The sequence below is a fragment of the Tursiops truncatus genome, chromosome 2, assembly GCF_011762595.2.
Source record: "Tursiops truncatus isolate mTurTru1 chromosome 2, mTurTru1.mat.Y, whole genome shotgun sequence".
Lineage (NCBI taxonomy): Eukaryota > Metazoa > Chordata > Mammalia > Artiodactyla > Delphinidae > Tursiops > Tursiops truncatus.
The window spans coordinates 138,521,124-138,533,142 of record NC_047035.1 but is presented as its reverse complement, the minus strand read 5'-3'; the positions used below and the strand labels follow the sequence as shown (position 1 = coordinate 138,533,142).

General features: G+C 36.9%; 1 protein-coding gene across 8 annotated transcripts in view; it reads right to left on the bottom strand.

The window, feature by feature from the left end:
- FANCI (FA complementation group I) overlaps positions 1–12,019 on the bottom strand; it is a 77,225-nt gene that overhangs the window by 50,218 nt on the left and 14,988 nt on the right. For 5 of the 8 annotated variants that reach the window (XM_033852118.2, XM_033852120.2, XM_033852115.2 and 2 more), the window contains 7 exons: positions 7,295–7,425; positions 6,697–6,853; positions 6,560–6,617; positions 4,845–4,886; positions 4,392–4,515; positions 3,871–3,956; positions 2,159–2,285 (listed from right to left, as the gene is read on the bottom strand). In XM_033852118.2, coding sequence (XP_033708009.1) covers positions 2,159–2,285; positions 3,871–3,956; positions 4,392–4,515; positions 4,845–4,886; positions 6,560–6,617; positions 6,697–6,853; positions 7,295–7,425 — 725 coding nt within the window. Of the gene's footprint in view, positions 1–2,158; positions 2,286–3,870; positions 3,957–4,391; positions 4,516–4,844; positions 4,887–6,082; positions 6,241–6,559; positions 6,618–6,696; positions 6,854–7,294; positions 7,426–12,019 lie in introns of those variants that run through there. The other 3 variants (XM_073801393.1, XM_033852121.2, XM_073801394.1) reach the window with 3 other exon arrangements.

Sequence of the window (12,019 nt, the reverse complement as noted above, 5' to 3'; positions counted from 1 at the left end):
GCAGTGGTTAACAATCCTCCTGCCAATGCAGGGGACACGGGTTTGATCCCTGGCCCAGGAAGATTCCACATGCTGCAGAGCAACTAAGCCCGTGCATCACAACTACTGAGTCTGTGTGCCACAAATACTGAAGCTCGCACGCCTAGAGCCTGTGCTCCGCAGCAAGAGAAGCCACAACAATGGGAAGCCCATGCACTGCTATGAAGAGTAGCCCTGGCTTGCTGACTAGAGAAAGCCTGTGCACAGCAATGAAGACCCAACACAGCCAAATATAAAAACAAATAAATTAATCAATTAAAAAAAAGAAAAAAAGGAATAAATATAAAATCAAAGATGAATAAAACAGAAAACCAACAAACAAATATAAAACAGTCGATAAAGCTGGTTCTTTGAAAAGATCAATAATATAGTTACTGTAAACCTAAATAAAAAGAAGAGTGAACAGATACAGAGAAGACAAAGGAGCTTCAAAGGCTAGTTCCCACATCATGGTCTTTAAATATCCTTTCCTACAAAAGGGACCCAAGGCTCCTTAGAGAAATCAGGATCGGGTAAGGAAAGTACAAGTGTGTCTTGGATAGCTTATGCCACAGAAGTGCTCAAAGACTAATGGGGCCATGTTAGAAGGACACATAAGCCTACCTCAAGGATCCAATTAGCCAAATATGGGTCACTTTGGGTACTGCATACGAGCAGATTGAATTTTAAAAGGTTCATTGGCTGCATAACAATATCAAAAAAATGGGGGGTGGCTCTTTTCACAGAAGAAAACCAGCTAATAATGTAGAAGGAATGACAGAATTAAAATTTTCTAATCTTAATTCTACTATTTTGCAACTCCGAGTATAATTAGTGATTTAGGCCAAGAATCATCAGTAGACGGGAAAACAAAATCCACTGTGTGAAAGGTTGCTGAGGAAAAGAATTTTCGCATGCCTCGAATTATGATCCCATGGATTACTTTCTAATTACAAAGGGAAACATATACCTTTGCAAATGAAGAAACCTGATGGTCATTGTCTTGATCAAATGATTTGGCTAAGACTGCCTGATACTATGAGGCTTCTGACATAATGCAATAGAATAGTGGTTGGCAAACTACAGCCTCTGGGACAAATCTAGCCCATCACCTAATCTTGTACAGCCCATGAGCTAAGACTGATTTTCACTTTTTTAATTGTTGAGGGGAAAAAAAAAATCAAAGGAAGAATAATATTCTGTGACACACGAAAATTAAATAAAATTCAAATTGCAGTGCCCATGTAGTTTCATTGGCACACAGCCACAGTCATTCATTTATGTGTTGTTTCTGGCTGCCTTCCTGCTACAACAGTAGGGCTGAGTAGCACTGACAGAGACCGTATCACCTGCAAAGCCTAAAATAGTTAGTGTCTGTCCCTTTAGAGAAAGTTTGCTGACCCCAACAAGAGAAAGTATACAACATCACTTATGACATATTCTTGCCAAAAATGTTTAACTTGAATCTAATCATGAGGAAAAAGACAAATCTGACAATGAGAGACACAAGAAAACTGGGCTGGATGCTTCAAAAAACTCAATGAAAAGGTATTAATCCTTATTCTTAGGAGACATCTGTGGAAGTATTCAGGCATTGAAGGGTCATGATTTCTTCTTTTAAATGGTTCAGAAAAAAATCTATACTTGTGAGAAAGTGAGATAAGGTAAATGTAGCAAAATACTTAAAAAGAGTTCAAAACATTTCTAATTTTTATCTTACTACTTCACAAATATTTAATGATGAATGACTTAGCTTCACAAAACCTCACAATATATTACTAGAAATAGGCAATTTCCCCAATTCACAAATACGGAAACAGAGGTCAAGACTGAAGCTCATAGAATAATGGAGTTAAGGTTAAATTTTGAGTTTCCTGCTGAACAGTCTTCACCTTTTTTTTTCTTTTTAAACACTAAAACACTTAAGGTATGGTTTTAAAACAGAACTTGCTTAAGAATGTAGTGATATCATATATCTTCCACTTTCAAAGTAAAAAAAAAGAGATCCTCTAGACCCAGGGTAGTTCTACAATATTTCTATGTATTTGTTTCCTGTCATTAATCAGCATAAAAGAGGCTTGAGTTCAAACATCCCTGTTTCATAAAGAGATCCTGGATCTCCTTAAGAGTGTGGGGCTACCTTTAGGAGTTTCAGTAGTTCTCTGCCTAGTTCACAGTCCAACTTGATGGCAAACACAATGTGTAGAATAATGGTGCCTTCCACGTGACGAAGTTCACCTGATGGTACAGTAACAAAATCCAACAGCCTAAAAGATTCAACAGAACGGTATGAGCTATAGTTTGGGAAAGAGACAACAGTGCATATGCTCATATGAACAAACAGAAAAACTCAAGCTGAACTAATATGATCACTGGAGGCAGGCACAAAGTACAAAATCTACTGTCTCATTCTCTGCTCCTTTTTTACAAAACTTCTTGAAAGAACTGTCTACAGTCATTATTTCCACTTCTTTACCTCTTCCCAGTTCAATTCAATTCAATTAGGCTTCTGTCCCCTCCCTAACCTCCCTTTCCAATGTTATTTGTAGCCCTTGCAAGAATAATCAAATGACCTGTACACTGTCAAAACCAATAACCAAATTTCATCTTAATTAAAGCCTCAGCAGATTTGACACAGTTGACCCCTTCTTTCTTGAAACACTTTCTTCTCTTAGCTTCTGGGGCATTGTCACTGGCCTCTTAATTATTTGTGCTGGCTCATCCTCCCTTTAAATGGTGAATGCCTCTGAGCTCAATCTTGGGTTTCTTTCTCTTCTCTTCACGATTTCCCTAGGTGACCCTATCCAGTCTGAAGGCTTTAGTCCTTTCCAATCTGTATTTCCTGTCCTGACCTCTAAAACCCCAGACTGCCTGCTCAACACCTCCATATGGGATACTAATATACATCTCAAACTTACATGGTCAAAACTGAGCTTATTTCCCCCTAAACTTGCTTTTTGTCAGTCTTTCCTAACTCAGTATACAAGACCACCTTCTAATCAATTGCTCAAGCCAAATAACTAAAAGTTATTCCAGATTAGAAGCAGTAGGCTGAAACAGGATTAAAAGCACGAACTCTGCAGCCAAACTGCTTGAATTCAAATCCCAGGTCCACCAACTTATGGCTACATAACCCTTGGAAATTCCTTAATTTCTCTGTGCCTTGGTTTCTATATGCATAAAACAGAGGCAAAAGAGAGTTGCTGTAAGGTTTAAAGTGCATAGAACAGCACTTGGCACAGAGCAAGCACTCTGTTAAGTATTTGTTTCAAAAAAAAATCCTCTTTTTCAGTCACATCATGCTGTGTCCTGCCTTTGCACTAACTGTTCCACCAACTGAGAATGTGCTTTTTCCTGATCTATATATTGTGGCTCTTACCATTTAGGCTTCAGTTAAAATAACACCTTCTCAGAGAAGTTTTCCCTGACCACTCAACCTAAAGTAGCTATACTGTCACTGTCACATCATCCATTTGAAATATACGCATAACACTTTTCACTCTAATATTTTTGTTATTTATTTTCTTTTCTCTTCTCGTTGAAATATCTCCATGAGAGCAGGAACCTTGTCTGACTGGTTCATCACTGTAGTCCTAGGGCCAAATAGTTTCTGGCACAAAGTAAACACTTAAATAGCTTTTAAGCTTGCAATTTACAGAATAATTATTGCTGTTTTCCTGGAAAGATTAAAATGAAAGAGTTGAAGAGACTGCATTATTCTTTTAATTTTATTACTGAGCAGCTAAGGGGACTAGGGAAATTCTGTGCTGAAGTGAAGGTATGGACTGAACAGTTAGGTAACAATAAGATGAATTTGGAAAAATGATTTTATTTCTATACTGTGATACTCACTCATCACCACTCTGTTCCTCACTGTGCTGCGTATCTAGCTTGTTGAAGAAAGCTATGATTCCTTCCAAAACCTTCTTCCGGCTTCCCTGAAAAAAATACAAAATAAGTAAGGTCTCTCCATAAAGGGCAAGTTGAACTTAAAGTTCTTTTCAGCTTGAAGGATTTTCAAGTATGAATTTAAATAAATTATAACCTAGAGTCACACTAAGAATTTATAGAACACTTTCATGTTGAAATTGAGTTTGAAATACATCTTAATATCAGATTTTAAGGGGCCTATAGTCCACCCTTTCTGAAATCTTTATCCCTTTTACTACCACACACACACAAAATGTGGTACTACAAGAGATAATGTATGTTTACTTTGGTTGAGGGCCATGACCTTTTTACTAGATCAAATCATCATACATGAAATAAAAGCATCTATGCCCTAGTATATAAAACAAGAGTATGAATAAGCTGAATGGTACTAACTGGGCATTTCACCAGAGTTAAAAAAAAAGCAGATTTTTCATTTATACCTTTGAGGAGAGAACCAGAAGCTGATAGACCAAGGGTGGTATTTCTTGAAGATTCAATTTGGAGAACATCGTCAACACTTTTTCCACCACAATTTCCACCTCTTCTGCAGTCAGAGGGACATCCCTGTGGACCAAAGAGTCTAAAGATCAGAGCCTAATTTGGGAGATATTAGAATACTATAACTACCTCTTTTGATTTTTCTCTAATGCAGAACCTTAAAGGGGACCAATAACCTTACCTAAGCAAAGTTATCTTGGAAAAAAAAATCATAAAATTATACTTTAAATAAGAAATCAAAGCAAAAAAGAGTGGGGGTAAATTCTGTAACAGAAAACAGAGGTACCGATACTCTTATTTAGGGAACAGTGGTATTTGACCTTGCTACATTTCAGTTTCTAGTAGCTAAGTTCTCATAGCAGGATATAAAAAGAAAAGGGAATGATGATGCTTACTTGAACATGGAGGTGAGCTGGATTACATACTGATGATCCCATCTGATTAAAGAAATTGACAAAGGAAGTTTATGTCATTTAAACTTATTTACATATTACTTTGTAAAATTAGTAAGGAGGAAAAAATTAGGGCCATTTCAAGTTTGATTTGGTACCACTGGGAAACAAAATCAAAGAAATGACATTTAAAACAATGAAATAACAGCTTTTAACCTATCAGACTGGCAAAATCAAACTCTGATGATACTCAGTGCTGGTGAGATTTTGGGAAACAAGTACTTAACATACCGTTTTAGGGGATGTACACTGATATAATCCTTCTGGGAAGACAAGTTGGCAATACTACTTATCAACTTTAAAAATGCACATAACCAAAGACCCACCCAACTTACTATTAGAAATATATTCCATGTACATGCTTATAAAAGGTCACCTAGACATATAAGGATGTTAATTCCAACACTTTTTATAATAGCAAAAAACCAAATAGCCAAATATTATTTATCGGCAAAAAACAAATAATCTAACAATTGGACACTAGCCAAATATTATAACAGAATACTATGGAACTATTAAAAAGAATGATGTAAAGTGGTATATGCTGACATGAACATGTGTTAAATGAAAAATCAAAGGTATATTACAATGTAATGAATAAACTCTTTTGGGTAATTAAAAACAAATAAATGGATAAATATACATGTGCTGATTCATGCCTAAAATTATTTCTGTAAGGGACTTCCCTGGTGGCGCAGAGGTTAGGAATCCGCCCGCCAATGCAGGGGACATGGGTTCGAGCCTTGGTCCGGGAAGATCCCACATGCTGCAGAGCAACTAAGCCCGTGCGCCACAACTCCTGAGCCTGTGCTCTAGAGCCTGCGAGCCACAACTACTGAAGCCTGCGTGCCTAGAGCCCTTGCTCCGCAACAAGAGTAGCCACTGCAATGAGAAGCCCGCACACCGCAACAAAGAGTAGCCCCTGCTCACCACAACTAGAGAAAGCCCACACACAGCAACAAAGACCCAATGTAGCCAAAAATAATTAATTAAAAAAATATATATATATTAAGGATTTCTTACTATAAATATACACACACAGATATATATATATATATATATAATATATATATAGTAAGAATTTTTCATCTTTGATGTATGTCTTTATATACTTCATTTTTAATGGCTATAAGTTACATGGAATGGCTCTACCTTAACTTATTGATACATAGCTTACATACCATAACTTACATATCTCCATTATTGTATGCTTAAGTTGGTCACAAATTTCTGTGTTGAAATGTTCATGTATGAAGATTTTCTTATATGTTGCAATTTCTCCTTAGGGTAGATTCTCATATTTCTGGTTTAAAGATACATCACTTATACATCTCACTCCCTCAAAAAAATATAAAAGATAGTGGTAGGGTGACTTTCCAGCCTTAAGGACCTTGGGACTCCAAATACTGCTATAGGGATAAACTGCTGTGTTAAGATGGAGAGTCAAGTAAATAGAAACTATATGTATAGTCTTAGAACAGAGAATACAGTAAATAATCTCTCTCAAAAATTCATCACAGACTAAATGGTTTTATAGTGGTAGACCATAAACCAAAATGGACTAAAAACTTGAGTGGTCTAAATTCCTAAAATAAATGATAATTCTTTTTTTGGTCACTTGTAGTCCTGAGAAAGTTCTACACATTAATAAGACTCACCTGCCAGAACAGAGGGTGTTAATCAACTGCTTCTTACATTCTTCCCCACTTAGTTCACCTAGAAATGCAAAATACACTGAGGAATAAATTTAATTCAGTGAAGAGAGTAAAAGCCACTAAGATTGGAAGAAAATTACCTTTTCCATAAGCTAGATTTTCCTTTTTGGTAGCAAGGGCGGTGAAAATGATGGGTAATAGCTCCAAAGATTTTCCATTCGTTAGGTTGCCCTGTTTGACAGCATCAACAAACTCACTGGCTAATTCAACCAATAATGCTCCTGGAAAATTGTGAACCTAGAAGTTGATGGGATTAAAAAAATGTTAAGCAGAAATCTAAATGTTTGATATCTCTTTCTAAGAAATACTCTTTTGCTGAATTAATAGAACTGGCATTGAAACCTAGAACTGGTCCTATAAGTGATTCAGGGAATCATTCTGCTCTGGTATAAACATAATTGTAAAGGATTTCATAGATCAGGATCTTCCACCAGTTCCCTGATGTTTTCAAATACGCCAACTCTGCAAAGAGATACATGTCCATGATACCAGAAATGTAACGTAAACATCTAAATGGTTTATGGCTCATCCATCAACTATTTTGTTTGATAACAGTAGTTCTTATTCATAAATAGGAGCTATGGTAGGTTTGGCACACTTAAGTTTTCCCTCCCTCAACAAATTACAAACCCCCCAAAATCCACCCAAAACCAAAAAAGTTTTTGTTTTCCATCTCACCTCCAGCATTAGTAATCCTATGATTTCAGATGCTACTTCTTTCTGCAAATCCCCCGATTCCAACAATTGGACACAACAACTGTATATCTTAAGTCTCCTAAGAGCTCCAGCTTCCTCAGAACAGGGGAAACCTTATTGTTTTAAACAGGTGGTACAGAAACAAAGAAAGAAAAAAGGCAGAATTCTTACAAGGTTGAAGGGTAAACAGGAAAAACAAACAGCTTTGTAGTTGAATATAGAAACAGAATTATCAAACTACTTATTACTATGGTGTTTAGAACAGCAATATTTAGGAGCTTTGAAAAAGTATTTAATTTAGACAGAAAACTGAAACATTACCTTTTCTACTTCCACCCATGTCATTAATTTTTTAAATAATTTTATAGTGCAGAAGAAGGAACACCTTCTAATATACTTTAGAGCTTTTCTGGGATCCAGTAACCCAAATTAAGTGCCTTTAACACACTTCACTTCAAAACATCATCACTGATTGATGTCAGCAGGAATGTAGAGTAATAAAGACCTTGGAAAATGCTCTCCTCCATAAAAGCAACTAGAACACTAACAAAAATAGTGAAAACCAACTTGTTCAGGATTCTGGAAATTAACCAGACTTGCAACAATCCAGGGAGAGTTTATTTAAGATAAACAGCTGAATCTAAGTGAGAATAGCAAGCTCTGTTGTGTTTCAACATGCCCTCATTCCACCTCCTAACCCCTACCCCCCACCAGTCCAATAGTCTTTAAAACCAACAGTTCACACTCATGGTACAAGCCATCAGTCTAGCAGCCTCTGGAGGGGACAGAATATGACTGGAGCTCCACCAAAGCCCAGTTCCCAGATAACTGTCATTATTTGACCTGTCTGGCTATTCCCTAGAAATTTTCACTCGCAAGACTTGTCTTTACTTGACCTGACTTAGAACTTGCCCAGTGCAATCTTTTACCAGGGGCATTTGTCTAAACCAGTTGCAAGTGATAACTTTTTCAGCTGCCTGGATAGCAATAACAGTTGGGCATGCAACAAGCTGACCAAAGAACTTAAAATATAAGCCTGGAGAAAGGTGCAGAGGGGACTCTGAAACATTCTGACATATTCCTAGGAACCTAGGAAGCCGTGAAAATACTTAGGGTTGCGCACATGGAAAGGGCTGTGTGTATGGCCAGGCAACACCCAAGAGGACCCTAATCTCTCACCTCTGGATGATCCTGAGGCTCTACACAAGCAGAAGGGCTAAGGAGGAGTTATAAGCTACCTGCCTGAGAACTGAAGGTGTGCACCTGACATGCACAGGGTCCCCCAGCAAAGGCTGGGAAACTCACTGGTTCCAGGCATTTTAAAGGAAATCTTTGCCAAATCATTAGCTGACCACAAAGCTAACCAAACAGAGACTTCAGTGGCCACATAAAACAGTGCCCATACACAACAAACAATACATATTTCACAAAATTAGTTCAGAAGAACAACTATAAAAACAAAAGCAACACCACAACAGCAACAACAGATCTGGGGGAGGGGGATGGTATCTGATTTCCAGAATGCCCACAAAATATCATTTAAAATGTCCAGTTTTCAGGAACAAAAAAATAAAAAACATACAGGGAAACAAGAGCATGGTCCATACACAGGAAAAAAAGGAATCAATAGAAACCGTCCCTGAGAGTGCCCAGATATTAGATTTACTAGACAAAGACTGAAATCAGCTATTTTAAATATGTTCAAAGAACAAAAGGAAACCATGTCTAAAGAACTAAAGGAAAATATAAGAATGATGTTTCACCAAATAGAGAATATCAATAAAGAGACAGAAATTATAAAAAAGAACCAAACAAAAATTCTGGAATTAAAAAGTACAATAATTGAACTGAAGAATCCACTAGAGGGGCTCAACAGGATATCTGATCTGGCAGAAGAAAGAATCAGAGAACTTGAAGATAGAGCAATTGAGATTATCCAGTCTCAGGGACAGAAAGAAAAAGAAGAAAAATGATCAGAGCTTCAGAGACCCGCGGGATCCCGTCATGAATACCAACATAGACATACTGAAAGTCCCAGAAGGAAAGGAAAGAGAGAAAGGAGAAAAAAGAAGTAATGGCCAAAAACTTCCCAATTTTAATGAGAACACTAATCTACGTTCAGTGAATTCCCTGGCAGTCCAGAGGTTAGGACTCTGGGCTTTCACTGCCGAGGGCCTAGGTTCAATCCCTGGTCGGGGAACTATCCCACAAGCTGCACAGTGCAGCCAAAAAAACAAAGCAAACAAACAAAACCCACATTCAAGAAGCTCAAAGAACTCCAAACAGGTTAAACCCAAGAGATCCACATTTAGACATACCATAGCAAACTATCAAAATCAAAGATGCCTCATCATAAAAAAAACCATATGTGAAAAACCCACACTTAACATCATACCCAATAAGTGAAGATTGAAAACTTTTCCGTAAGATAGGAAAAATACAAGGATGCCCACTTTTTCCACTTCTATTCAACATAATACTGGAAGTTCTAGATAGAGCAATTATTGCATTTAGTGCCACTGAACTGTACAGTTAAATAAAAAAGTTAAAGACAAGAAGAGAATATTGAAAGCAACAAGAGAGAAGCAACTCATCTGGTAAAAGGAGTACTCAATACGATTAACAGCTGATTTCTCATTTTAAAAAATCATTGAAGGGCAGAAGGAAATGGGATAACATAGTCAAAGCACTGAAAACTCAACAGCCAGAAAAACTATCCCTCCAAAACTGTCAACCAGGAACTCTATAGCCAGAAAAACTACCCCTCCAAAATGGAGAAATTAAGACATTCCCAGATAAACAAAAGAGAATTTGCTGCCAGAAGACCTGCCCTAATGCTAAAGGGAGTCTTTCAGGCTGGAATGAAAGGACACCAGACAGAATTTGAATCCACATGAAACAGAGAACATCAGTAAAGGTAACTACATAGGAAAATATTAAAGACAGTATAAATGTACTTTGTAATTATTTTTTCTCCTGATTTATAAGACACCTGCATAAAACAACAATTATAAATCTGCACTGGTGGGAATAAATGTGTAAAGATGTAATTTATAGGACAATAATAGCACAAAGGAGGAAGGGGGAGAATGAAGCTATATGTAGAGCAAAGTTTTATAACTATTAAATCTAAGCTGGTATTAATCTGAACTAGATTGTTATAAATTAACTCATTATTGCCCAGGGGAATTTTTGCAGAAACTAATGCATGTGGCCGGTGACTTTTATTTTGGCTGGCCAAAAAATTAATTCTGTTATTTCACTAACACTTTGTGTCTTATTACATTCAATAGTTAGACCTGACACACCTGTAAATTCTAATTTTTGTAAAATGTTGTCTTCAAGCCACTCTTCTGTAGAAGCAAAGGAGCATTCTCCTGCACCATGAATTTCATTTTCACTTTCTGTATCAGAATCAATCACTAAGGTTTTTTGTCTCTTTGTTGGTCTAATACTCACATCGTCTGAATCAGAATTATATTCTGAAGAACTATCATCTTCTGAGACACTAGTATATATGCCACTTGGACAATCAGAGAAAGTATCTGCATAAAATTCACCAAAAAATTTTTCACTCAAAATTTCATGATGTGTCACTTTTGAAAATTTTACATTTATAATATACACAAGATTGAAGCAAAAACCAAACGGAGCAAAATGTGAATGATAATGACAATCATAAGTTGTCTCATGAACCCTTGATCAATTTCAAGCTCTAACAACTTCTCATGGTGATGTTAATCGTAGCACTCTCTAAAAATGTATTGATATGTCTCCGGTCAATAATGTGTTAAGATGTCAGTTCTAATCGCCAAGGCAAGCACTAAGAAAGTAACTGAAAAAAATAGTGAAAAAGATTACAAAGGAATTAAAATGGTACACTAGAAAACACCTACTTAACATATAACACACAAGGTATTAACAGAGGAACAAAAAGACACGACGTAAAGAAAACAAACAGCAAAACGGCAGATATCAATCCTACTTTTTTAGCAATTATGGTAAATGTAAAGGGATAGATACTCCAATCAAAAGGCAAAGATTGGGACTTCTCTGGTGGAGCAGTGGTTAAGAAGCTGCTTGCCAGTGCAGGGGACATGGGTTCAATCCCTGGTCCGGGAAGATCCCACATGCCGCAGAGCAACTAAGCCCACGAGCCACAACTACTGAAGCCCGTGCGCCTAAGGCCCATGCTCCACAAGAGAAGCCACCACAATGAGAAACCCGTGCAAAACGAAGAGTAGCCCCTGCTCACTGCAACTAGAGAAAGCCTGCGCACAGCAACGAAGACCCAACGCAGCCAAAAATAAATAAAATAAATAGATTTATTTTAAAAAAGGGCAAAGATTGGCAGAACAGATTTTTAAAAATCCAATTATGTGCTGTCAATCAGAGACACAATTTAGATTCAAAGATACAAATTGTTTAGAAAAGATATACCATGAAAACCATAACCAAAGGGGGCTGAAGTAGCTCTAAAAATAACAGAAAAAAGTAGACTTTAGGACAAAAATTACTATTAAAGACAAAAAAGGGCATTTTATAATGATAAAAGAATCAAGGCATAACAATTATAAACATATAAGCACCTAACAAAAGAGTTCCAAAATACACAAAGCAAAAACTAACAGAACTGAAGGGTGAAATAGACAATTCAACAATAGTTGGAGACTTCAACACACCACTTCCAATAATCAACAGAACAAC